Genomic DNA, 27,761 nt, shown 5'->3' on the forward strand with positions numbered 1-27,761 from the left:
CAAGAAGAACTCGTTTGTCAACTCCACTACTCCAGTGAGCTGAGCAGCAGCAGCAGCATGGCTCAACCAGGGCTCAACTGGGAGGAGGAGGAGGAGGAGAGAGGGAGTGTCTCTCAGGCCTGTGCTCTCACTCAGGGCTCAGAGGGACTGGCGCTTGTTGTGGCACAACGCTACCGGGGTAGAATGACGTCTGTCTAGGGACTTGACTTGGGAAACCTTGGACACAACGCGGAAAGACTGAGGCAATTTCAGTTCGGACCGTCCGTCTACTCTACTCCATTCCTGTCCTCCTCCCAGATAGATCTCCACCGTCCTGGATGACTGCTTGAAGACAAAATTAAGGTAAGAAGAAAACCAAACAAAACTGTGAATCAACTGGTGTGCTTAAAGGAATAACAGGTCAGGCAGCGTAGGCTACTCATAATCACTGTCTCACTATAATTTATATTTAACCCTGGCTTGTAAATATGTGAGTAATTCTGGTTATCATTAAGCAAACAATTGGTTCTGCAAATTGTGTGAGATCTAGTGCCTATAACCATAAACCTATTTAATCTGTAGAAAGGAACATTTCTATGAACTGATCCTGGACATTTTGGCACCATAATTCAGACTCTGAGGTCTGGACACACAAAACACAGAGCAGTCCAGTGTTGACATGAGTTTATTGGTAACTTATTAACAACTGAGTGAAATGTGGATACCTAGGAGTTAATTGCAATTTTGTAAGCATTTGTTACACAAACAACACTGATAGGCTCCATGGATTTGCAGTTTAAATCCCAGAGCAGTAAGTCTACTCTAAATGTTTCAAATCAATCATTGTATGGAGAAATATTCAGAGCATACAAAAGGTACAGTGTGTATGAGCCTTGGCAGGTTAACAAACTAAAGGCAAACAAAGATAAAGAGACCTACCAACTAGGCTACTGCAGCTGCACTTTATAACTGTTGATCTTAGTGGACCTTTGTAGTCCATATACGCATTAGCCTTCCAGAAAATAAAGATCCTCAATCAATTTAGGGGAAACTGGCCTACAAGATAGTTGGATAGTCCTTCAACTTCTTGTTTATGCCCCAAATTGACTGGATAAACAGGTTTTGTAGAAATTTGTAGCAACTATTAGACATTAATTGACGAATGTTTAGGCATGTTCTGATCATGTATACTTTACTTTACTTAAACTAGTAAAGTACCAATCATTAAAACAAAATCTAAATATTTTGTTTTTAATTTTTTTTGGGGGAAATGCCAATTTAACACTGAGGTGCACTCTGCACTGCACACTCTTCCTTGGTGCCCAGTGCCCACCTGTACCATTTGTTATTTGTTTGTAATGTATTTTGGTAAAATGAAACCTGATGAGATAAAGTTATGATGATGATACAGAAATTGAGGCCTATCTCTACACAATCTCAGGATTTCATTGAATCGGAATGTCAACCAGTAGGCCTACTACAGTATATGGAGAACTCGACAGTTTTCCAACTCGCTGCATTGAAAATTCTTCATCAATGTCTTCATCGTTATGCTAACATGCTGTCTTCATCAGTGTAGTATGTCAAACCCACAGATGTTATAGTTAATTTCCAAAGTGATCAAATTATTTTGTGCAATTAAATGGTCAGCTAGATAATGATAAAAAGGTGAGTATGTGATTACCAATGATAGTACCAATGATATTTCAGGATATTGTTTACTAATGAATTACATTGTTTCGGTACTTTGGTGTTTAAACTTTAGCATTCCTACTTCATCTAGTGTAAACTCTCTGTAAACAACTATCCTCTCTCTCTCTCAATTTAAATGAAGGTGAAGTAAAACTAAAATGCACTAAACCGCGGCAAGTCGGAAAACTGGAGAGTTCTCTGGCGGATACCCAGTATATTGCTTATCACCACATGTGTTTATGCAATGCCATAAAAATGCATGCAAAACAAGTGTCATCTTAGGCCACTGTCTGAAGTATGGACACAGTGAATGAGTGAAGGTTTACTGCACATTGATTTAGTGCAGCTGTGGAATCTAAACGCATTCCATAAACTAATCATACCTGTATAAACTGAGAGGGCCATGGTGTCTCAGGCCCTCGGGCTGCTGGCACTGAGTGGTACCCATTATTTTGTGTCTTTTGTGGTGTGGATTTTCCGGTTTTTGCAAAAGTCCTACAGGAAAAACCAGATGACATGTGAAGCATGCAATCTCTGTTTCATTATGTCGGAGTGGTTTGGATACGTGACTATATACTCATTGAAAGTAGGCCTACACTCTGACACGAAAATCACCTTTTACCAGCACATTCACACAGTAGCTTTGAAAAACATTGATCCTGATTTCATTGACCCATTTCGGATGGGACCCCCTTTTTGTGTTTTTACCCTTCAAGACGGGAACCCATTTTGGGGTTCTTGTTGCTATGTACAGTATAAGTAGCACAACCGTTTTTCAGAAAACTTTTAGAATCGGCCTCAGTCCTAAATGAGTTAATAATGATTGAATGAATAATGAATCATGAATAATGATGTTTTTGTTTTTTGTAAAGCATCACAAATGTTGGGTCCACTTGGGTGGTCCAAATCCTTTTGAATTTTAATGTAACTGTTATGGTAATACCCCCAACCTCCTTTCCCACACACACTCACTTTGTACTCTGCTATTGCACCTTCCACAATGGCAAAGCTCACTTTGTACTCTGATGTTGCCACCTTCCACAATGGCACTGGGGGGTTTAGAGCTGCCAAGTCTGGTTGGTAGACTCAATTTAAGGATGATTCCACACAGTTTTGTGTTATTTCTAAATTGCATTTATATAATTCTTATAGACACACACACACACACACACACACACACACACACACACACACACACACACACACACACACACACACACACACACACACACACACACACACACACACACACACACACACACACACACACAGTGTCTGGATTTGTATGTTGATCTTGACTTGCCCTTCTTCCCCTGGTTCTGTGGTATGATCTAGATGTTGTAACCTGTATGGCTGATATAGCGGTCTGTCATTGTGTAACTGTAAGTGACACATTAATCTCACACACCAATGCTCCTGTAGTAAAAATATCTTAACTGCTCATCGAGGTGTAAATTGGAGTGTGTCTCAAACTGTCTTTTCCACTTCACAATCATGTGTGTGTGTGCGTGTGCGTGCGTGTGTGGGTATGTGCATGTTGAGGTAGAGAGGTAGTGGCACATAGGCCTACAAACACTCGACACTGAGCATTCCAGTATTTCAAACACTGACCGTGGTCTTAGTCAGTCCAAAACATTTTAGGCCCCTACTTCCTTTCTTCTGGTTTTTCTGGTTGTGGTTAAGAATGATGCATGGCTTTTCCCTTTCAGTGTGTTTAAAAACATCCTGACCAACCAGACTCTAGTCTTTCTTGTCTTTGACGAGGTAACCACCACCTGGCTTTCCCTGCTGAAAGTGATAATGGTGTTTCACTGAAGTGAAAACACAGTAGAAATAACCCAGTCAATTATCCTCTCCTCTCTTCCAGAAACCCAGCGAGAACATGGCTACTCATGTAGATGGGAGCTCCGGCGAGGGTCTCCAGGGTCGAGTAACTACCGGCTTGCTGGCTGCCTCCACCAAGCCAGCAGTGCTTGGAACCAAACCTCGACTCGCTCCCAAGCCCTTCTCCACCCAGAGGAACGTTATCCGCTCCATCCATGCCCCAAAGACTGTTACCCCAGTCTCACCAGCATCTAAGAATGTAGGCCCCATAGCTGAGTCTCCTACAGGCCCTAAACCAAATTTGAATGTTGTCTCCAAACCAATTGACACTGGCGGCTCAACGGCAAAAACGGCAGACAAGTCAGAGTCACATATGATTGGCCAAATTGAGGACACAAAAGTACTCAAATCTATGTCAGAAACCCCGACCCAGCACTCCTCTCGGCAAAACACCACCTCAGATTCTAAGCTCATCTCTGTAGACGCCCACACCAAGGGACAAACTAAAGCAATCAAAGAAGAAAAAAATAATTTGGAAAAGCAGCATAGTTCTGATCCTAGTTCTGCTCCAAATAATAACTCCAGCTCAGCTTCACAAACCGCTGAGCCCAAATCAAGCCATCCAGATCTTCTTAAGCCAACAGTAACAGCCAAACCAGTTAACACTCAAATAACTAGCCCCTCCATGTTGAGCCCAGCAGAGCAAAAGGGAGAAGAGATGGGAACCGAAACTCACAAGGCCGTCTTTTCTCCTCTTGATCCAAAGCCTCAAGTCTCACTGAGAAAAACAAACTCCATCGCCAGTCCATCCGCCAATGTAACCTCTCGCCGGGGGACATCCAGGAATCGCCTTTCTATGGATCTTACCTCAAAGTTTCAGTCGAGCGGTGTGTCTTTGACCTCCCAGCCTGGTACGACTCCTACAATACACACCAGGGATGGAGAAAACAAGCCAACACCCTCAGAGCGTAGACACACAACCCCAGCTCAACCAAACAGAATAGGGGAAGGTGAGCTGACAGAGGGCGGTAAGGAGGATAGGTCAGGGGGAAGCAGTATAAAACGCAGAATTAGTCTTCTGCTGGACTCGAGACCAGAGGTTATTATGAAAAGGGAGGAGCCACAGATCCTCAGTCCGTCAAATGGCACAGGAGGAGTTAGAAGCCGAATCAAAATCTGGGCAGCAGACACATCTGAGTCTCCGAGGGCCGAGGACAAACCGCTTTGTCAACCCCGAGGCCGTATTAAGAGGTAGGTTCTGTCTTTTTTTCCTCCTTTCAATTTGTCTGAAAACAAAAACATTCTAATAATATTATAATGAAATAACAGATTTCATGGCTGCATTTTTCTTTTTATTATTCTTTGGAAGCACACAGAATGAGATGCAGTTCCTATTTCAACTAGCATGAGTTTTATCTGTTTCACAGCCCAGAGTCCGAAAAACCACTACTGGAAGATGTTGCAGAGTCTGACCTGTCTACAGTCGATACAACACCCAAGAATGTCCCATTTGAAGTTCCCCAGAGAGAGTCTCTATCCATACAGGCTGCAGATACTACTCCACTGGAAAGATCTGAAGACTCCTCCACTGTGAATGAGAGCCTTCAGCCAGCTTCACCCAAAGTCCCCCGACGCCGCTCAGTTCGCTTTGGGGTAGTAGAGAGATTTGATGGTGGTCCACCGGAGATGCTGGGATCAGAGTCTGACTCCAGCGCAGGGGAGGAGGAGCTTTCTGAGGATGAGCCTGAGGGCGAAGAGCAAGTCTCAGTGCCAGTTTCTAAGAGAGTAGGAGAGATCAAAATGAAAGAGGAGGAAAACCAGAAATGTTCCGATGCGACTGATAAGGTAAAGCTGAACGTTGAAGAGGAGACAAAAAGAGAACAAGAGGACAGAGAGCAAAAATATAGAGACGATGAGAGAGAGAGTGCAAGGCAGGACGATAAAAGACGTGAGGAAGAGGATAAACAAAGAGAGGAAGAGAGGGAAAGGCAGATACTGATTGAAGGAGAGAGGGAGCGACAGAGAAAAGAGGAGATTGAGATGGCAAGACAGAAAGAGGAGAGGGTTAAAGAAGAGGAGAGACAGAGAGAAGAAGAGAGAGAAAGGGAGAGAGAAGAGAGGGAAAAGGAGAGATTGCAAGAAGAGAGATTGAGGGAGGAGAAGAGGGAAATGGAGAGATTGAGGGAGATTGAGATGGCAAGACAGAAAGAGGAGAGGCTTAAAGAAGAGGAGAGACAGAGAGAAGAAGAGAGAGAAAGGGAGAGAGAAGAGAGGGAAAATGAGAGATTGCGAGAAGAAGAGAGATTGAGGGAGGAGAAGAGGGAAATGGAGAGATTGAGGGAGATTGAGATGGCAAGACAGAAAGAGGAGAGACAGAGAGAAGAGAGGGAAAATGAGAGATTGCGAGAAGAAGAGAGATTGAGGGAGGAGGAGAGGGAAAAGGAGAGATTGAGGGTGGAGAGACTTAGAGAAGAGGAGACAGAAAGGGAGAGATTGAGGGAAGAGGAGAATGAAAAAGAGAGACGGAAAGAAGAAGAGAGAGAACGGGAGAGATTGAGAGAGGAGAAAGAGAGACTGAGGGAGGAGGAGAGGGCGAGAGAACGACTAAGAGAAGAAGAGGAGAAGCTGAGAGTTGCGAGAGAGGAGCAAGAGAAGGAAAAAGAAAGGCAGCTACAACGTAAAAAGGAAGAGATGGAGAGAGAGCGACTGAGGCAAATAGAAGCTGAGAGACTAATGGAGGAGGAAAAGGTGAAAGAGCAGGAGAGAGAGAGACAAGCACAAGATGAAATGGAAAGGAAAAAAGCCAAAGACTTAGAGGAAAGTTTAAGAGAGGCGGTGAGACAGAGCGAAGAAGAGGAGAGCAAGTTACCTGATGAAGAAAAGAACACATGGAAAGAGGGAGAGAGACAGGAGGAGGTGAAGGAAAGGCTGACGGTAGAATCAGAAGACAGACAGACGGAAGAGACTGAAGAGGAACAGAAAGAAGAAAAGAGGGAAGCAGAGAGTCTGCGAGAGGCAGAAGATCAGGAAAGAGAAAGGGTAGATCAGAGGCAGGCAGACTCGATGCTTCCCAAGTCAGAATCACTCTCGATTAAAGAGGGGGCCGAGAGCCAAATCAAAATGCACAGTGACTTGATTAGTTATGAAGACTTTTCCGTCAAACCTCGGAGATGGGGCTCAAAGCCCAGGTCCGACACTAGTTCTACCCAGATGGAGGTGGTTCACCCAGAGGTGGAAGCAGGCGATGTTCTGGTATCCATGGATGTCAACCCTCGGAACGATGAGACATCAGGTAGCCCCAAACCCTCCCCAGACCCAGAGAGACCACGGGAGGCAAAGCAGAGCCCAGGGGAGATGGAGACCGAGGAAGAGGTGTCGAAAACGTTTGAAGGAGAAGATTACAAGCAAGAGGTAAATACGCTAGTGCTAGTTCTAACACAACTCAACCCAATCCTCTCAGATTATAATGCAATGCTGTGGTATACAGTACATGTTTTCAACATACCTAGGTACTGACTGAAACATGAACAGACACTTCGATATATGTATGTAGCAAAGTAGTCTTGTCTGAAGCTCAGACCGGGCAGTAGATGATTGGTTTCCCAATTCAAATCCAGGTGGTTACATGTACTGTACAGTCTCTGTGGAGGAAAAAAGAAAGAAAAACAGTATGGTAAATACTATGTTGCTAGGGTGGTGAAAAGGAGGGAGAGGATTAGGCAAAGGAGCAGCAGAGTTTGTGTACGTGATTGTTTCAACACAACCAACTCAGCCAGCCAGCCAAACACACTGCCAGCCCTGTAACAATAAGAAAAATATCTTAGACTTGTTATACTTGCTGTGACTAGATGAAGTCAGAGCTGAAGAACTTGTGTGTGTGTGTGTGTGTGTGTGTCACTATGCATGTGTAGGTGAGACATCATGAGTAATTATGAAGGCATGACATGAACTCCACATCTATTCACTGTGTGCCAGTATTGTATCCGCTTGCCGTGGCACCAGCAGCTCATTGCTTACCATGATTTATAAGCTATCAGAACATGGAATGTTGGAGAAAGAGATGGGTGTTGACTTAAGAGGTGTGACGATAAGAAACTCCACTATACTCATTTATGCCTTTTATTGTAAATCGCTAGCCTAGTTTTGCTGGTACATTTATAGGCTATATAGATTATTAGCTTTATAAGTTGTAGGTACTATAAAGAAAATCTTTGCCACACACATACAAAAGAGCAAAATAGGCATTTTTCTGCCACCTGTCTTAATAAGGAAATATTAGGCGCCAGTGTGCAGTCAGCCAATTAAGTTGATGTCCATTTCCCTGTTGTGCTCCTGCATACATAAGCATGTGTGCACATGCATAATATGCATTGCATAAGCGTTAGTTCAGCTATTTAAAGTGTGTGTGTGTGTGTGTGTGTGTGTGTGTGTGTGTGTGTGTGTGTGTGTGTGTGTGTGTGTGTGTGTGTGTGTGTGTGTGTGTGTGTGTGTGTGTGTGTGTGTGTGTGTGTGTGTGTGTGTGTGTGTGTGTGTGTGTGTGTGTGTGTGTGTGTGTGTGTGTGTGTGTGTGTGTGTGTGTGTGTGTGGAGCAAAAGGAAGTGAACATGCTTTCAGTTTGACAGTGTGACTGAACTTAACATCATTCTACAGTATCTGTACTCTTTGCGTAAGAAAACTATTGAGATAAAAGAATGCATGCATAGCATACATATAGACTCGTACAGAAACGTAGACCGATAATTTGGACAAATAAGGAACTAAAAACTAGGTTCTGACTTTGAAGGAAGTCAAAAGATACATACATTCATGAGAAAAGGCGATGGGTTATTCTTGGCTGGGGTATCTGCAACAGCTATGGGTGAGTTTTGTTTGTTTATTTACACCGACATGCCTATAATAATAACTACCACACATCTTTGTGACATTAGTGGTGACAAACCTTACAAATAAAATTCACATAGTCCGAACATAATGCCAAGGCTCTGAATCTGAAAATGGCAGGTAAATACATTTCTTCCAACATGAGAAACAGGAAGCACCAAACATAAATAACAATGCTTTGTGGTTTCACTGAGTGAAATGTAATGTTGTGCAGGCTGACCATAATAGACGAAACAAAAAGACAATTCTCTGCTGTTGGGACATACATTTCTGTTGAGTTAATTTTGCAGTAAAAGTGCTGTATATTTGTTGCTGCATACCTGTAACTGCATGTCAACGGTCTCATTGTCATGATACGCATATGATTTGTTTTTCTGCATGCTGAAAATAGCCGATCTCAAAGCTCACAACGCTTTGTAGGTCTGCTATTTTCAGACACCTGAGTGCAACAAAGCATAAATTGACTTGTGTCTTTTTAGTTCTACTCGATCTCTTCTCCACTAGTCCCTCCCTAACATTTTAGTCTAGTTTTTGTTGATGAAATTGTCCTCATAGCTTCGTTTTTATTTAGTTTTGTCAGTGAAAAAAGGTAGTCGACAAACATTTTTCACCATAGTTTTAGTCGACGAAATCAACAGGTTTGGTGCAGGACAAGAAGACGAGTCAATAAATAAGTATGTAAGGCGTATACACACCCTATGGGCCTATACAATAAATAAGTATACAGGCGTATACACACCCTATGGGCCTATACAATAATAATAAATAAGTATACAGGCGTATACACACCCTATGGGCCTATACAATAATAATAAATAAGTATACAGGCGTATACACACCCTATGAGCCTATACAATAATCCCGCCTAATGCAGGACAAGTAAAAGAGTAGCAAGGTAAGCCTATTGTTATGACATCAGCACAAACCACAGGTAACATTGCAGTACTTCATTACTGTAGTCAGCTGACTGACTCGGCTGTTTTCCCATGTCAGTACTACGGAAAGGCTACTGATGAACATAGTACCAACACAAAGTTTCTATTTAAAGAACATATTTTTTTGCAAAATTTGAACTACTACTAATATTGGTATTACTACTATTGGTACTACTAATCAATTGGTAAATTGTAAATGGTAAATGGTGCATTTTTATATAGCGCCTTTATCCAAGGCGATTTACAGAGATTGTGCATTACATTCACCCATTCACACAATCATACACCGATGGCAGTGGAAACCATGCAAGGCACAAACTAGCACATCGGGAGCAATTTGGGGTTCAGTGTCTTGCTCAAGGACACTTCGACAGTGACTCTGGGGGAGCCCGGGTTCGAACTGGCAACCTCACGGTTGCCATCCAGCCACTCTACCCCTGAGCCACCGCCGCCCAATTGTGTTAGATAAGGTATAAGCAGAATAATTCACAATTTTATTAGAACTGCATGTTGAGGCATGGTTGGGGAAGTCATTATAGTCTGCCTGAGATTAATGCTACTTTGACCACCAGGAGGCACCATTGTACTCAATAATACCACTACCTACCTTCTGCCTGCCCTACTCTATGGAATTGAAAAAAAATGTTGTGTAATAGAGATTGTTACAACATGGCAACAACAGCAGTTGTGGATGTTGCCTACCAAATGACAGCTAATTAAGGATATAAGCTAAACTTTTATGGTGACAAAACAAAAAACCTTCTGTCTGACTGACAGAAGGAGAGCGAGAGCGAAGAGCTATTCAGTTTAGCAATAGCATAGTGAGTTAGATGTTTGCTGTGCAAACACGGGCTGTGCAGCCAACCGTCAGACCTCATTCAGACGGAGTGGCTGGCGAACCCAGAGACGGATACGGTAGAATAGATAGATGGGCCTTTTAGCAAGGATGTGATATGTGGTCACTGGGCCTCAATTAGATGTGGACACCATTTTTCACTCTCCTTCCTTGTCCTCCCTCATGATGGCATATCAGAATGACCATAAATGGTCCCTCAATTGGCTGCCCACCTCTCCTCTCACTCTGTCGCTCCGCCCCTAAGCGAGCCCCCCACACCCACCTCCACCTCCATCCACTCTCTCTCTCTCTCTCTCTCTGTCTCTCTCGCACACACACAGAGGATATGCAAACTTTCTTGTTTGTGGATGAGCCCACCCTTTTCTCAATCTGCTTTCTGGCTCATCTCTCTTTCATCCATAAACACCAGTACTTCCTGACTCTTGCACTCTCTTGTTCTCTCTCTCTCTCTCTCTCTCTCTCTCTCTCTCTCTCTCTCACACTGGCTTTGTCCGTCTCTCTCTTGCTGTTTTTACAAAAGCGGAAGAAGGGCAGTTCCTTTGGTCTTTCAAGTACCCTCGTTTACCTACTAGGAGAGAGCCATCGAGGAAGGTACAGAAAGCACCTTGGCCTAGCCTGCCCTCCCTCGGGAATTTCCACTTCTGAGCACAGACCGTAGCTTTGTTTGACACCCTCTGAAGTGAAAGAGTGAGAGAATTGGGTGATCCAGCTCTCTGTACCTGGCCTGGGATATTTAGTGCGGCAGACATTTCCCACGCTGCTTTTTTTTCTCTTCAGAAAATGGATATGTGACAAGAGGCATGTTTGCAGACAAGCTTGAGGATGTTTAAGACAGAACACATTTTCACAAAAGAGAAAAGGCGAGAGCTGAAGAATGAGGTAAACATTGAAATTGCTCTGAGTAGAGTAAGAGAGACCCTTCTACTTTCTTCTTCATTATTTAAAGGTGAGACAAAAGGATGAACTTTGGCACGTGATTGATAGTTTCCACTGGACGTCATTCTGTGATGATGAGGTAACTTTGGGAATGTTGTCTTTTGGCACGTCTTGTCTATCGTAAGGAATGCCATAGAGGAATACCAGACTTCATTACGCCCTTACTGATGGAGACTGTTTAACGAGGCTGTTCTAAGAAGCTGTCCTGCCCTGAACCCATCAAAGGATGGGGAGAAAATATGGACCCCACCCACATGGAAGTTGGACTTAAGCTTGGTTAATCTAAAGACACTCTAGACTGCCTTCATTTGACTTTCTACAACATATTTTCTTCACGCCACCCCAGATTAGAGACATGACCTGTCAACTGTAACCACTAGAAGACACTTGAGCCCTATGAAAGCAGGGCTTGAGTATCCCCCCCGGTTACATTGTTTCCATGTTGATCCTTGTACGTTGACGAGGCCACCAGCTATGCAGTACTTGGGAGGAAAGCTATCGGCCGCGCAGCTGCAGGTGCTGGGCTGGGTGGGCAGCGTGCGACGGTCCGTGCACGGGGCTCTGGAGCTGGTCTGGGGCCCGGTGGAAGAAGGGAAGGAAGAAGAAGAAGAAGAGGCGGAGGATGAGGAAGAGGGCGAGCGAGAGGAAGATGATGCGGGGGGACGGTTTCAGAGGGCCTTGTCACCACTTCGCAGCTTTGCCAGACGAAGCAGGAGATCCCTGCGTAGCGTGTCCCTCCGAGGTCGCCACCAGGCTCTGCATAGGAGAACCACTGAAACCTGCCCTGTGAGAGATGATGTAATATCTCTGCAAGTCCTACTTTCCATGCTCCATGCTCTCTTCTCTGAATATTCTTTTATTAAGATTAACCTTGTGAAGTCTGACTCATAGTTTCAACTTTCAAATGGCTTAGATAAGTGAGTGGTTCTCTGCCTTTATTGAGTGGTGCAAACCACTCCAACAACCAGCTTTGTCTGTACCCGTGTATGTACCCGTGTACCTGTACGTGTGTGTACCTGTACGTGGGACCCAAAAAAATGAGCATGGTTACTATGGTCACTGACATTACGTCAGACCACAGCTGATCAGGCTATATAAGACCTTGCACCACTCAGTTCACACAGGTGTGATTATTTTTTATTTCTTTTAGCTCTGGACAACTAGCATATTTTGAATAATTCTCAAGGACCACCACACAACTGTGTGTGTATTTATTTTTCACATTTGAATGCATGCTCCCATGGACCACAGGTTGAGAAACGGGTGCATGCTCCCATGGACCACAGGTTGAGAAACGGGTGCGCCTTGCAGCCTTAGATAATTAAACAACCAAACTTAAGCATAGCAAATGTTTCAGCTGCACTCTCAATGAACAACTATGGTCACAGTATTAAGTTAGAACGTAATTATTCAAATCTAAATGAAGAACATGATGGGTGCTCTTCTATTCAGCTCCAGGGAGGACATACTGTGATAGTTTGTTGACCTGTAGTAGTGTAGTGTACACTGTGGTCTGTTTTCTAAACCTGTGTATTTTGAGGGGTGCTAGCTCCTCTTATGTCCAGCTTTGAGGGTTTGTGTAAATACAAACATTGTGTTAACACAAACATTGAAGATGAAGACGAGGACGCAAATTGTGATTGGCCGGAATAAGATGATGCATGATGATAAGAGTGCCCCTCACTTCACATGGCTTTGATTTTTATTATATGTCAGATGTCTTATCTTAGCTGTGTCTATTTCAGAGACAAGCTGTAGTGTTGGTAGCAATGTACACAGACTGCATGTGTCTGCTTGTGTGACGCCCCTTTAGAGAGGCAGCGGTGGCCGAACGGTTTGCGGAGCGGTCTTGATACCGGAAGGTCGCCAGTTCGAATCCCCGACCGGCACGTTAAAATTACCACCGCTGAAGTGCCCTTGAGCAAGGCATTGGACCCCTACCATGAAATGTTCTATGAGCAGGGTGTGGCTGTAAACAAGCATCTCGAGCTTAGTCCACTTCCCTGGGTAAACAAAGAACTTTGCTTTGCTTTGCTTTGCCCGGGACTTGAACCCGGGTCTACCGCGTGGAAAGCCAACATCTTAACCAAATAGCCTTATAGAATTCACCCTTCTTGAAGATATTAGGCTTTTGGTCATCAGGCAGAGGCTCTGGGTCACTTCTGCTACACATGTGCGCATGAGTGCATCTATATATGGTTTAAGAGACGGGAACATGTTTGTTTGATAAACGAGCCGGAGTTTATGAGAGCAGCCCCTGCTCTCATGAATGGGAATGGGGGGCGTCTCTGGCTTTTTACACAAAGATTCAGTGAAGATGTGAAGGAGAATGCCTAAAACCCCTCCAGGGGCTTGAGAATTGTCATTCTCTTGTACATTATTGTAGGATAAAATTACATCAATGTGGAATATACACAATTTACACATCTATTACAAATAAAACATTAATAGACATGTCATACATGTCTGCAACTTGCAAGGAGTTGCATTGGTGCGGTTGACCTTAAAACTGTTTTGTTGCAAAGAGTTGCGTTCCTCAGTATTGGTTGGTATATTTTCGGTTAATTGCCCAGCACTAGTCTAGTGCCAAGGCAAACTGATGTGCCCTGAGACAAATCCAGTTGTGCCTTGGGACTTTGTGACAACCACATATTATTATTATTATTGCAATATACTATTGTAATTATAAAAGTTATGAATTCTTTTTTTGATTTACAGAGGTGAATTCTGTCAACCTATAGTGTCTCTATTTTGGTCCCTAACATGTCATTATATGCAAAAACGTATGATTATCTTCAAATTATGAAAATGTTTACCCCCACAAATATTTATATATATTAACAGCCAATCCACAAGCTCACAGTGCCACGCATCATGTGAGCTTGCATACGGTAACTGCTGATTTCACTAGGAACACAGGTGTGATTTCACTAGGAACACAGGTGTGATTTCACTAGGAACACAGGTGTGATTTCACTAGGAACACAGGTGTGATTTCACTAGGAACACAGGTGTGCCTCGAGATTTTGACTTTCCCATTGGTGTGTTCCTTGGGCACAAAAATGAAAACCACTGCAGAGCATGACGAAAAAGTAGAGGAAGAGAACTATAAAGAATCTTGGCCGTGTCTCAACTTGCACAGTACATCCTCCACCACACCACTCGCATGTAAACACACATGTGCACTCATGCAGACACACAATGTTGTTTTATTGGTGTTAAGTATAGTTTTGGTATATTGGAATTCCAACCATATTTAATGTGGGATGGTGTCAAGAGTAAGTATAGAGTAGTAATAGACATGTATGAGCTGATTGCCTTACATAATGGTCTGGAATATGTTTGTATGTATGTGGTAATATATTGTTGAATGTCTGGCTGGAATATTGTATGCCCTACTTTATCATATGATAGTATCACGCAAAAGTAACAACGCATCACAACACATTGTGAACTTGTAGATGCCAGGGCTATTTTTGCCAGATGTTTGCCTGTTATGACATGCGGCTGGCTGCCCAGAAGAATAGCGACACTACGGTTAATATTGTTGACTGCCCCATTCCATCTTCTCTCTATATGAAATGAGGTAGACTTTAACATAACTCACTGCATGACTAAAGCTGAAGGAGTAGACAGACACTCCCATTTGTTGATGTGCTTGGATAACATCAATCATCACCATCATCATTGTACAGGTTTTGCTTCCTGTTGCATTGCTCCTCAGCTTTCTCTGCTATGGATTTGTGGGTTTGTCATTGGAATGGTCACACTGTGTCTTCCACAAGTGGCAATGAATGACTTCTATGGATGAACTGAAAACGTTTGAGGCAAGAAATATGCATTTATGGATCTTTATCTCGTATATCATGTGCAATGCCTACTGTAGGGCGAGTCACAGGAAAAAACATTGCAGCGGAGCCATCTTTGCAGTTGCGAGGGCAAATATGAGAAGCAGCTTTGGCTTCAGCTTTGTTTGGGATGGTGTAAAACGATCCACAAACAAAGCAAAACAAATAAGCAAGGCTTTTAATGTGTAAAGGCTTTTAAAGTTGATACATTAAAAGCTTTGCTTATTTGTTTTCATAACTACCGTAGGTAGGAGGACATCAGAGGACAGATGATTAATTTTGGTCAAACTGATTTTATGCTCTTTCAAGTCGAGTCGTTTTTCTGCATGAAGCCGGCAGTGCACCATTGGTGGGTTGGAGGACACAAATGTCTTACTATTTGCTCGTTTTAGCCTTTCTACTGTCAGATTGCAGGAGGGATGGTCTGGGGGCCAGTTGTTATATTTAAGCAATATCCACACGAGAGGGTGTGCTTTACTGTCATGAATGGCACGCATGTGTTGCTGCAGGAACGAGTCGAGTTCCGTAGGCAACTGCATGGCTAGATTTCAACCAATCAGATAATTGCTTCCTTATTAAGTTTCTTGAAACAACCTGTATAATTTGTTACAATATGCCTATTCAACTTTACTTCACAACATTAACCCATTTTGGGCGGGAACCCCTTTTGGTATTAGCATTATGTTATGTTAAGCTATTGAAAAATAGCAGATCTACAAGCTCATAGCGCGCCACCGAGTGGCGCGCCACAAGCTTGTAGGTCTGCTATTTTTGAAAAATCGAAGAACGACTGACATAGAAACATAGCTTTTTCAGAATCTCAGGTCAAAATAAAATGGGTTAAAATGAATAGGTTGCACCAGGTACTGTTATGATGAAGCAGAATAGGTGGAGGATCATTGCATAGACTTGCTTCACTTGCTTCAGTTGCTTGGATGATTACTTCTCTTGCTGTATGGACTCAGGTAGATGTAACTTGGCTCTGCACATCTACACCCACCTGTATGGACTCAGGTAGATGTAACTTGGCTCTGCACATCTACACCCACCCTTTTTGAGGCCATAGGCAAATCCTCTCAGTAGCCCATTCATCCACACCATGATTCTGCCAGATAAGAGACATTGTGCAAATGAAGCTGCTTTTTGTGTGACTCCAACAACATCAGTTTCACGCACTACATGGACTTATGAACCAGATGTAGTCTATGTAGTGAAATGAACCAGATGTAGTCTATGTAGTGAAATGAACCAGATGTAGTCTATGTATGTAGTGAACCAGATATAGTCTATGTAGTGAAATGAACCAGATGTAGTCTATGTATGTAGTGAACCAGATATAGTCTATGTAGTGAACCAGATGTAGTCTATGTAGTGAACCAGATGTAGTCTATGTAGTGAACCAGATATAGTCTATGTAGTGAACCAGATGTAGTCTATGTAGTGAACCAGATGTAGTCTATATGTAGTGACATTTCCAAGACCAGTGCAGTCAACATCTGTCTAGTATCCAGGTAACATGCAGGGAGCTTAAAAGAGTGTTTTTGTAAATGTGTACAGTAGTTATATGCGTGTGTGTGTGTGTGTGTGTGTGTGTGCACGCAGTTGCACGCTTGATATTTACTGAGGACAAGCTACCCTCTGTGACCAACTCATTAAAAGATGCATGCCTGGCTGCTTGTTGGAGCTCTTTCTCTGTAGTTTGTACTTTATGCATCCCACACAGCCCATCCTCTCCCTCTGTTTCATTCTAGACAGTATACACTGTCTAAATGAGAAGATAAGGAAACATTTAAAGCATTATGTGGAATCCTAAAGCCCAAACCACACCAGTTGCAACAACTCCTTGCAACTAGTCCCAAGTTCGCATTCTCAACTCCTTGCAACAACACGGTTTTAAGGTCTTTTTGGGGCCTTTTGCCTTTATTGATAAATCACAGTAGGTTGGATGGGGGGGGGGGGGGGGGGAAAGACGCACAGCAAAGGTCGCCGGGATCGGGACTCAAACCTGTGACATGCTGTCAGGCTTTACCAGCCTAGGTGCCCGGACCGCTAGGCCGGCTCGGGCCAGGGCTTTAGGTAGTTAATTGATATACAGTATATACTTTGAAATGCAAGTTTTTATTTTTCTATTCCCTTTTAAAATGTTTTATTACATTTCTGTCCATATTGCACCATCGTTACCTATCTCTATCTAACTATCTCTATCTCTCCTTTCTGCCACCCCAGGAGCAGATCAAAAGCTACTGTACAGGGGGAGACGGTTTAGACACAGACGCTTTGGTTGATAGTGAACCAGGAGACCAACAGCATGGGTCCTGTGAACAGGTGTCTCCTGCAATGGACAGGTAATAAACATACTTAACTATTCTACCCAAGTCACTCTTACTTTGGACTACACAATCGATTGACATCAGTTGTCAGTAGTGTCCTTTTATGTGTGCTGAGTCACTGCTGATAGAAGACTAGTCAAGACATGTTCAAGAGCACATCTGTGTATCATGCTTTAAAGGTGTGGTTTCAAATTGATGATTCAAACTCAAGCCCTATTGGCTAGGTACGTACCACATTAACTTAACCCATTTTGAGCGGGAACCCTTTTTGGTGGTTACATACATTATATAATAATTTAGCTATTAACTTGTAGGTCTGCTATTTTTTTTAAATCGTTAAAATGTGCCTCAAATCTTTCAGAAAATTGTCATGATTTAGAAAACTTTTTTTAATTTCGACGTCAGGCCTGAACGGGTTAAAGTCGTAAAATAAGTAGCCTACAGGTGCAGTCTGAGAGCTACGATTAGCTCACAAGGCAAGAACTTTAATGGACTTTGTGCAAACAAGAATCATGTTTAATGGGTTTTCCTAGACCAAAATAGTCCTTTTTTCACAACACAACATTTAGAAATGTATTTATCCTTTGCCTGCTTCGTCCATGAAGTTAATAATACAAAAACAGCCTGGGCCGTAGTTCAGCGGTCCAGGCACCTTGGCCGGCAGTCCGAGTCTGGCAGTGTGCCGCGGGTTCGACTCCCGATCCCGACGGCCTTTACTGCATGTCACTCCCCCATCTCTCTCCCCCATTTCCTGTCAGCCTACTGTCTGTCCCTCTATAAAAAATATAAAATAAAGGCGAAACCCGCAAAAAAACAACATTTAAAAAAATAAATAATAATAATACAAAAACATGTGAAACATTTTTGCACATTTCTCTCAACATAAAATGAAAAACAAAAACAAAGTGTAAGTTAAACTCTGTTTAGCTTTATACCTGCTTCCTGCTTTCCATATTGCATTTTCCAGATTTAAGCTTACTCTGCCACCTAGTGTTTTATAAAGGCAAAATATTTAATTTCATCTGTGAGGAGCTTGATAAGACTTTAACCAAACTCATAATTATTGAAATAAAATGGCAATATCCTCTGCTTCTCAGTATTCCTCATTTCAGCCTAAATTAATTAACTGGCTTTCCTCCTCTTCTAGTCCAAAGCCTACATGTGACCAGGAAGCTGAAATGTCACCTGATGAACCTGACACTGGAATCCTTGACACAGAGACGGAGCTACTTGCCCTTCCTGAGGTTAGTCTGACTGGTTGTTTGTCCTCCACCCTGATGGAATCGGGGTGTGTGTGTTTGTTTGTTTGTTCGTCACACTGTGGCATGTATTAGCCACAAGGGGCAACAAAACTATGGAGGAACTCAAGTCCTCCCAGAGTGCCAATGACCAAAGGACTAACAGGAAAGACTCCACTAAAATCTGTTTCTGAAAACATGTGTGGCGAAAAATATGTAGTTGCTCAAGGTTGGACCACACCGGCCACTATTGCAAGACTTGATAACAGACGTGATAGCCATGTTGTTTGGGAAACACGAGAAGTAGCATTTGCCTCATACTTGTATGAGGCATTTGCCTCATACACCCACATGCATGGCATGTGGGTGACATCACCACATGCATGGGATGTGGTCACACTATTAGCTATAAACCTAGACTTATAGTTGTTTCAAGCTTATCGTGTTCCGTTAAGTAAATAGCCAAGTATTATTTGTATTGTTTTGGCCTAGTAGACATTACTTACGCACGCGCACGTATGTACAGAAAATGAAAGTCTGCAGAATATAGCTCTCCTTTGCAGATTTCAATCAAACACCATTAGTGACATTTCGAAGCAGTGCTGGATTCAAATATACAAAGGGGAGCAACAGTGTACAGACTTTCATTTCCTGTCCATGGGTCTGGCACCTGCCTAGAAGATTTATTGGAGATACTGATCATTCTTTTGTTGTCCTTTATGCACAGAGCACCACCTCTTTCCTGGACAACCAGGTCCAGAGGTCACGGGCAGAGCTGGGCAAGAGGAGGAGCCAGCGAACACGTCTGCCAACGTCTGCCCGAATCGCCCCAGTAGCATTCACACATACTGAGATCACCTCTCCTACCACTCCTAGTCCTGACTGGAGGACGTGTGACTCTACAGGTTAGCAACACAACTATTATATCAATCCATTTGTAATTATTGCATTCATTCATTCTTTCCGTTCATTCATTCATTCATTCATTCATTCATTCAAAATGAATGACTTTATTTGTAATTATATTAAAGCCATCTTAAAATGGTGTGCATGTAGATAACTGGAGAGTGCATCAACCACATAGTTGGCAATGTTTCTGGATCCATGTCCTTTCCCCCCTACTCTGCAGTAGTTTCCTATCTCCTATCTAAGTAAAGCAAAAGAAAGGCTGTGTAAAATATTAATCATCTCATCTTATTAATCTAATATCCTAACAATATTTTATTTAAAAAGAAATGCATTATTATTAGTTTGTTTTCACGTACAGGTGAAAATATACATAACGGTAAAAATACAAAATAAAACATTGCAAGCTAGTAAGCAGCTAATAAAATTAATAATGGGTGTGTTAGATTTAGGTGTGCCCTGAGCCTAGCCTGGCTAATAAGCCAGACCGAATCAGCCGTTGGCAAAAAAAAAAATTGCCTGCCGGCGGATTACGGTCTGGAGAGGCTCAATTGTACCCCCATTTCCTACACCAGAGAACTGGTGTGGCCAATCGGGACACGGTATGCAATATGGGCGGGCTTTGGTACAGTGACATTCAATGCTTTGACTTTGACTGACAGTAGCTCTGACCAATTGCGTCAAAGAGAAAATGTTTGAACCCGCCCCCCGGGAAACAAGATCCATACACAGCATCTCCAGACTCAAATACCACACGACAGTGTGATTTGAGTCTGGCTTATTAGCCAGGCTACCCTGAGCCATGGGGCATAGTAAGTCAACAGTCTTGTCAATGCTTGCACATTCTCACTCCTAGATCTAAAACACTTATTTATTAATTGTATTAGCTGCAGCTGTGTTTCTTGGATTTACAGGACACCTTTACAATTACATTTTATTTGACATAGACAATGAACCTACAAGACAATTCCCAAACAATGATCAAACGAATACATGGCAGATTACATAAGTGTACACATAAGCAACTCAAGGGAAGTGAGTAGCCAACGCACCAAACGGCCACACCATCACGCTGAGTTCATAGTTGCTGAATTCCACGCAACGGCACGTGATGCGCCACAACAGGCAGCTCACCCTGTCTCATTGAATGGAACTTTATGGAAGTGAAGCCTAGGGTTTCATGCCCATAGTAGTGAAGCCTAGGGTTTCATGCCCATAGTAGTGAAGCCTAGGGTTTCATGCCCATAGTAGTGAAGCCTAGGGTTTCATGCCCATAGTAGTGAAGCCTAGGGTTTCATGCCCATAGTAGTGAAGCCTAGGGTTTCATGCCCATAGTAGTGAAGCCTAGGGTTTCATGCCCATAGTAGTGAAGCCTAGGGTTTCATGCCCATAGTAGTGAAGCCTAGGGTTTCATGCCCATAGTAGTGAAGCCTAGGGTTTCATGCCCATAGTAAGGTGAACTTTATGGAAGTGAAGCCTAGGGTTTCATGCCCATAGTAGTGAAGCCTAGGGTTTCATGCCCATAGTAGTGAAGCCTAGGGTTTCATGCCTATAGTAGTGAAGCCTAGGGTTTCATGCCCATAGTAGTGAAGCCTAGGGTTTCATGCCCATAGTAGTGAAGCCTAGGGTTTCATGCCCATAGTAAGGTGAAAAGCAGTCTGGAAACATGAATGTATTGTATAGTATGTTTGTACTAATCGGTCCATTGACTGTCTTACCAAGATGGAGAAGCGGTATGTTCCAAGAAGCGGGCATCAGAGTCTGAGGAGGAGCAGCCCAGACTGAAGGAGGTCGTTTCTCCGCCTCCTACTTCTCAGAGGGTCGCCATTTTCCCTGGGATGAATCCCTCTGCCCTCATGGTAGGTGCTGTCAAAGATATTCAATAAAAACCAATGATTTTCCAAGTTTGCTAAGGCATGATGATAAACGGTAGGCTTCCATTTGAAAACAAACCCTGAGGAGCTGTGTGCTTGTCTGTGTCCTGCTTTTAAGGCTCAGTTGAAAAAGAGAACAGGAGGAGGCGTCGAGGAAAGCCCAGAGAAAAGCCCAGAGAAAGTGGAGGAGGAGAGTCCAGGTGTGGAGCTAGCGCCACCGACCTCTCAGCTCTCACGCCCCCCTCGTTCCCCTGCTCTGCTGGCCGGGGCTGCTCGAGTGCTGCCCCCTCTGGGAGGCACAGACGGAGGGTAAGCACCAATCGTTACAGCAGAATCATTACAAAACCTTGAAAACGTACATTGAAATATATCGTTGCTGTTGGGGGAAACCTTGTCTCCATATTTCATTTATTTTCCATAAATGAATGACCCGTCTTATATTTCATCGCATGACAGTGTTGCGCAAAAGTAACGTAAATGTCAGATCTAGTCGCTCACAAGTTACAACCTCTGAACGTTCTTTGTATAACCCTAATTGGCCCGAATAGGGTCACCAGTTTTGAAGTCATTAATTCTGTTTGTTGGTATTATAAAGGAAAAGTATGACCTATTAAAGCATGTAAATAAAGTTAAAGTTTCCATTGAAATTTGAAACACTGTTTTTCCCATTTCCTGAAAAGTAACACACAAGGTTTAGACCCGACAGTGACGATATTCTGTACATTCTGGGCAAAGCCATGTTCCATGCCGGTATGTGCCAAATCTGTGCCACACAAAGGTTATGACTGCATGATGATTGTGTGATTGTGTCTCCTAGGACAAACTCTGCCCCCTCCTGGTTGAAAGAACTGAAGTCAAAGAAACGTTTGAGTCAGTACGACAATGAGGCCTAACCAGACACAATGAGTCAACATTGGTGAGGAGGGAGTAATGTTTGAATACCATGAAATATAGTTAAGACCTGAGACTGATTCTAAAAAAAAAAAAAAAAAAATCTAAACAGTTTTCTGAAAAACATATTTTGCTATCTTCTGTGGTGCTCAAACTTCTTCATGTCATGGACCCTCAAAATTATACTGTATTGTATATATTTAGTCGCTGACCCCATCTGAAAATATTTTGACCCAGAAGCAAAGATTTGAGATAAAAATGTTTGAGATTTGAGTTTAAAAATATATGCAAATTTTCCCAATATATCTGCTATTTTTGAATAGTCAGTATAACAACAAGGTGGTTAAAATGATGTGACGCTACAGTATATTAACTACTTTTGCTGGGGACCCCCTGGTACCTCCCCGGATCCCACTTTGCGAACCAATTTGATATACATACCCGGTAGCTAAAATCTGAAATGACACGGATGCTTTCCCAGTTTTAATGGGCTCATACAAATATCAAGTATGGCATGTCTGCCACTTTGATCATCAGGCCCCATATTTCTCCTGATCTTGACGTCCTCTTGTGCGTGTAATTGTTTGCATAGTGATGCTAAAATGCACTTTATGGGTTGATTATCTTTCAGGAGACGCTGAAGTCCTGAAGTGGAGCAGGAATACTTCCATCTCAGCTATGATTTCTGAGAAAACTCGTGGGATTGCTCCATGTCTGTGTCTTTATGCAGACATGAACTGGAAATGTGCAAATATGCAAAGAGGAAATGTATGCTTTTGTGAGGCATGTTGGCCTTTGAGCACTTTTTGTTGACAATTCAGAATACTTTTGTTATTTGTGAATTCAGAATACTTTTATTATTTGTGAATTCAGAATACTTTTGTTATTATTTGTGGAATAAATCAGGTTTCTGAGATGAGATCATCCAATCCAAGTGCCTTCCAAGTGCCAAGAATGATCTGTTTTGGTCAAGCACACAATTTATCTACTGTCATATCAAATGGAGCACGGACGGTCATTGTGCTTTTTATTGTTTTGCCTTTAGTTTTGATGTGCGAGAGCACTGTAAGCTGTATCTAAGGGGGTTGAAGGTACATACTGTAGACCTACAAGGTGATCACGCTTAAAGTAATGGAAACACTTGAGCTGTGTGTAAGCACACACAAAAACAAATGCAAAAGAAAATATGTACAGAAAATATGAAAACGGAATATAGTTTTATCTAGATGAACAATAATGGATTATAATATAAAATGCTCAAAATGACTTGCATTATGACTTAAATGATTGTACTGCACCACACACAAGATTGACCCAAAAACACTTTAAAGACTTAACATGAAATTCCATCCATAAAGCACATGTAAACAAAGACAATAGAAAGGGAAACTACATATATACTGTATACTTGTACATGGTCATGGGAATGTTATGCTTTTCAAAATACCTAAAGCAGTCATAAATGGCATTTATTAACTTTGTCTGTTGGTTAATATGGATATTTTGATCTGTATGATGATGATTGTGGGAATATAATGTTTTTCTATTCAATGTACTTTTTATGTGAAGTGTATTCTCAAACTTTATAAATTGGTTAGAGGCCTGGCTCGCTGCCTTGGAGTCGGCTGTGGAATGTGTGCCCAGTGGGTCACTTTTGGTAAGCAGAAATGGCACTGCTTGCATTTTTATGAAAGCGGTGTCGGTGCAGCATGGCCGTATGCGATCTAATGGGTCACACTTTTAGGAATAAAATGGAAATAAAATTGTCTTCATGAAACTCATGTGCCGCTGGCTTTTGTCAGGGTCAGGAACCAGAACTGGGTCTCAGCCCTGTGTACAAAGGGTTGGAAACTCAAGTGCAGAGACAACTTTGACAGTTTATTACTGCAAAATGAAAACAAAAACGTAAGCCCAGAAGAAGATACAAATATAGTTACCCTGGGTAAATATAGTAACTTTGCTTTGCTTTGCTTTATCCAATGCTCATGCAGAAGATCCAATGAAAAATAAAACGAGTAAACAAACTGAAAAGCAGTGTCTAAAACAGTCAGCGAGGAAACAATTTCTCTGCCGAAAACTAAGAACAACATTGTCAGCGCTATATGCAGCGAAAGGATGGAGAAGTGAGTTGGCCAAAGAGGATATAGATGAAAATGGCAGTGTGAAGCAACAGAACATTTGAAGATACTTAAGTAGTAATACTCGAGAAAGTGGTACAAGATAGGCGTCTGGGCAGCCAAATAGTTGGGTGGGGCCCAATAGTGCTGAGTTGGGTTGATCTCTGAATCCTCCTGGCTGGCAGTGTGTTTTGCCCACTAGGGCCATGAGCAGGATGGCAGCATGGGCAGTGCAGGGCAGTGAGTGCCAGTGTGCCAGGGGCAGAGGGCAAGTCTATTGAGAGGCAGTGTGATGGACACAATGGAAGCGACAGACTTGCTGCATCAACAGGGTTTTTGCTGCTGTGGCCAGAAATAAACCATAAATACCCCCCACTGGCCTCCACTGACCACTCACCAGGCCTCCACACTCACACGCCCTCACACTGAGCGAGACAGAAAACAGAAAAAGAAAAGAAAGACGGAGAGAGTGTGGCTTGTACGTGGTGCAGTGAAGCACAAGCCATTCAGGTAAAAAAAGAAAATAAATATTACCCCTCTCCCTCAACAGGGAGAGGAACATCTTCCTATTTAGTGCTTTCACAAGTTTCTTTTCGCTGCCTACAAAATCTGCATATGCATTCTGAGTTGGATTTACTTTTAATATGAGAAATTGCCAGATGAAATTCGGTTTTGCAGCTGCTGAATTTGCACAGCACAAATTTGTCAATGTTTTGCTTTCAGGCTAAGGCACGATTAGGCGAAATATCACTGCATGTTGTCCTCTATTTTAAATTGAAAACTGACCAACTTTTCATTTAATTTTAGAAATCCAATTCTGAATTACATCAGTGGAGTATTTTACTGCATTTTACTTTTCAAGCATAGTGAAACTTGCCGGGTGCAATACATGCTGTATGTCACATACCCATCTGTAGCACGGGAGAGTGCTAAGGTCAACTGATTTCCCCTGCCTGGATGTGATCCTGAATCTGTAATTGTGCATTGCAGAGGGAAAATGTCAGAACAGCAGGGAGCTCCAGATCAGCTGGCTGCGGGGAAGAGCCAAGGAGGGGCCGGAGCCACCTTTAAGGTACAGTTTCTACGTTTAACAAGTTTTGTGAATGTAATGTGTGATGATGAATACAATTTACAATATAGGCATTTAGCAGACTTAATCCAGAGCGATTTACAGTAAGCAAGAACAAAAACAAAAACATGGTAATACATCAAATAGGCCTACTTAAATAAAAATAGTCATTATGAATACTGGGAAATATACTGTATGTATGGGTTGCACAGCATGTGGAAATGCAGCATGTAGATAATCCACATTATGTTTCAAGATGTGATAATATATCGTCTTCTTCTGGCTTGCAGTTGGCGTGTTTCGAGTTTGAGAACTTCTCTGGAAAGAAGGTGGAGTTGTCTGCTGAGTGTAAGGATGTGATGGAGAAGATAGAGAGGGTGGGCTCAGTCATTGTGGAGTCGGGACCGTGAGTAATCCAGTTTTGCAAGCAAACACCATTCACTGGTTTAGTCCAATTGTTTCCCATGCAACCGTTGTACCATCATCACCACATTCAACAGTTGCTGTTTGGGTCAGAAGCAGCATGCCTATGTGATTGTCTAACACCATGTCCCTTCATGTCCTTCAGCTGGGTGGGGTTCGAGCGTAGCGGCTTTCAGGGAGAGCAGTTTGTGCTGGAGAAAGGCGAATATCCCCGTTGGAGCACATGGACTAACAGTCAGAGTAGCTATTGTCTGGGCTCCTTCAAGCCACTCAGAATGGTTAGTATGCTGGATTCATGCTTCTGCTTTTGATACCCCCCTTCTGGTCATTCATTTTGATCATCGGTGGCCGTGGGGATATGTTTTATCCCTGATTTTGGTCAGACTGTATATTTTTCATATTTATGTTTGTTATTATCACAATTTAATTAAATATGTATGTTAACCACATTAATACTGGTATGCCTATTTGAGCAAAATTAGAATTTGTCAAAAATGTTTCACTATTTTACATTTAGAAAATAAGAAAAAAGATCTACAAGCACAAAACACATTGCAGCGCAACATATGTGAGCTTGTAGATAGTCTATTTGTCGTAATTATGATGAGGTATATATAATATAAGTTAAGTGGTTAGGCCCCCTCCCTCCCTGTTTTTGTTTTACACATGGAAACATAATATATAGATTGTGAAAGATAAGCTGTCTTTTATTGGCAGCCTATTATTATAAACTGTTTATTACACAGACAGGAGATGTTCCATGGCCAGCAGCATTGTGAGAACAAATTTCGGGGGAAATTAAAATATGTGACGCAATTTAATTCACAAAATATGACTTGTTGTTTCTCTCTATAGGACAGCGCAGACCACAAGCTGCATCTGTTTGAAAATCCAGGCTATGCGGGCAGAAAGATGGAGATTGTGGATGATGATGTCCCTAGTCTATGGGCTCATGGCTTCCAAGACCGCGTGGCCAGTGTCAAAGCTGTGAATGGAACGTAAGCCTTTCCAAAGCCCCATTGGGGCTCCAGGTGTCTTTGCATATCCATGCAGGACGCTAAATCTGATGTTTGTTTGCGGCTGTGTGGGCTTCTAGGGAATGTACATTGAAGCCAGTGGGAAATCCTAGGAAAGCATGCAAAGTTTTGTTCGGTTCCTGCAGTCAAGATATCTCCTCTCGTAGGACACGTACCACTACAATTAGGAAGTACTTGATGTGCTCAATTGTATCGTAGCATTGAACACAGTGTTAGTCCACCTACTCCTGCATTACTGTGATGTGCTTTCTTCTCTTCTCTCTTAAGGTGGATAGGGTACATGTTTCCAGGCTACAGAGGGCGTCAGTATGTGTTCGAGCATGGTGACTACAAGCACTGGAACGATTGGGGAGCCTCTGCACCTCAGATCCAGTCCGTCCGACGCGTGCGGGACATGCAGTGGCACAAGAGGGGGTGCTTCACTGCACCTGCCCCTGCCCCTACGCCTGTTCCCAATCCCGCCCCCACCCCCAATCCCGTCCCCAACCCTACTCCCAACCCAAATCCCACCCCCAACCCTAACCCCGCACCCCCTGCTCCTCCATCTGCTCCAGCTGGGACAAACTGAAGTCAGTTAGTTCCTCCTGTATAGTCCAGGCCCTTGCAATCCTGCCTTCTCCTCTCAAAGGCCCACCATAAAACATCACAATTGGAAGTGACAATAATGAACCATATACTGTATATTGGTTGGAAATAAAGGCTTATGAGAAAATTGACAATGTGTTATTTATTTTACACAATGATTGTGTTCTTCTAATGTTGTTTTGACATTTTATGGATATTATATGCATGGGCATTTCCCCTTCAACCAGACCATCTAGCCCCATCAGTCAAGACTGGTGGTTAAAAACAAAAAAACCTTCTGGTACTTTTTAATTTCGGTGTCAAGCCTTCCTCAGCAGCGTGTTACGAAAGTGGTCAGTGG

The 27,761-nt window shown here is 42.7% G+C and overlaps 2 protein-coding genes across 3 annotated transcripts; both read left to right on the forward strand.

Moving 5' to 3' along the window:
- Positions 1 to 73: 73 nt before the first annotated feature.
- LOC306929538 (uncharacterized protein) lies at positions 74 to 23,124 on the forward strand. Of its 2 annotated transcripts, XM_079510106.1 has the most exons (10): positions 74 to 342; positions 3,539 to 4,746; positions 4,923 to 6,906; positions 17,178 to 17,296; positions 18,429 to 18,525; positions 19,247 to 19,424; positions 21,148 to 21,284; positions 21,418 to 21,608; positions 22,117 to 22,215; positions 22,822 to 23,124. In XM_079510106.1, the coding sequence occupies exons 2-9, from the start codon at positions 3,554 to 3,556 to the stop codon at positions 22,190 to 22,192; spliced, it is 3,975 nt and encodes a 1,324-aa protein (XP_079366232.1). In that variant the 5' UTR covers positions 74 to 342; positions 3,539 to 3,553; the 3' UTR covers positions 22,193 to 22,215; positions 22,822 to 23,124. The 2 variants fall into 2 exon arrangements, with proteins under 2 accessions (XP_079366232.1, XP_079366233.1); XM_079510107.1 differs by lacking the exons at positions 74 to 342; positions 3,539 to 4,746; positions 4,923 to 6,906 and adding an exon at positions 11,253 to 11,889.
- A 2,180-nt stretch (positions 23,125 to 25,304) lies between these two features.
- Positions 25,305 to 27,450, forward strand: crybb3 (crystallin, beta B3; the record flags this gene model as incomplete). Its single annotated transcript, XM_079510113.1, has 5 exons — positions 25,305 to 25,379; positions 25,667 to 25,782; positions 25,945 to 26,077; positions 26,655 to 26,797; positions 27,104 to 27,450. 5 exons carry the CDS (start codon positions 25,305 to 25,307, stop codon positions 27,402 to 27,404), a joined length of 768 nt encoding a protein of 255 aa, XP_079366239.1. The 3' UTR covers positions 27,405 to 27,450.
- Positions 27,451 to 27,761: the final 311 nt, after the last annotated feature.

The sequence above is a fragment of the Electrona antarctica genome (genome assembly GCF_951216825.1).
Source record: "Electrona antarctica genome assembly, chromosome: 9".
Taxonomy (NCBI): Eukaryota; Metazoa; Chordata; class Actinopteri; order Myctophiformes; family Myctophidae; genus Electrona; species Electrona antarctica.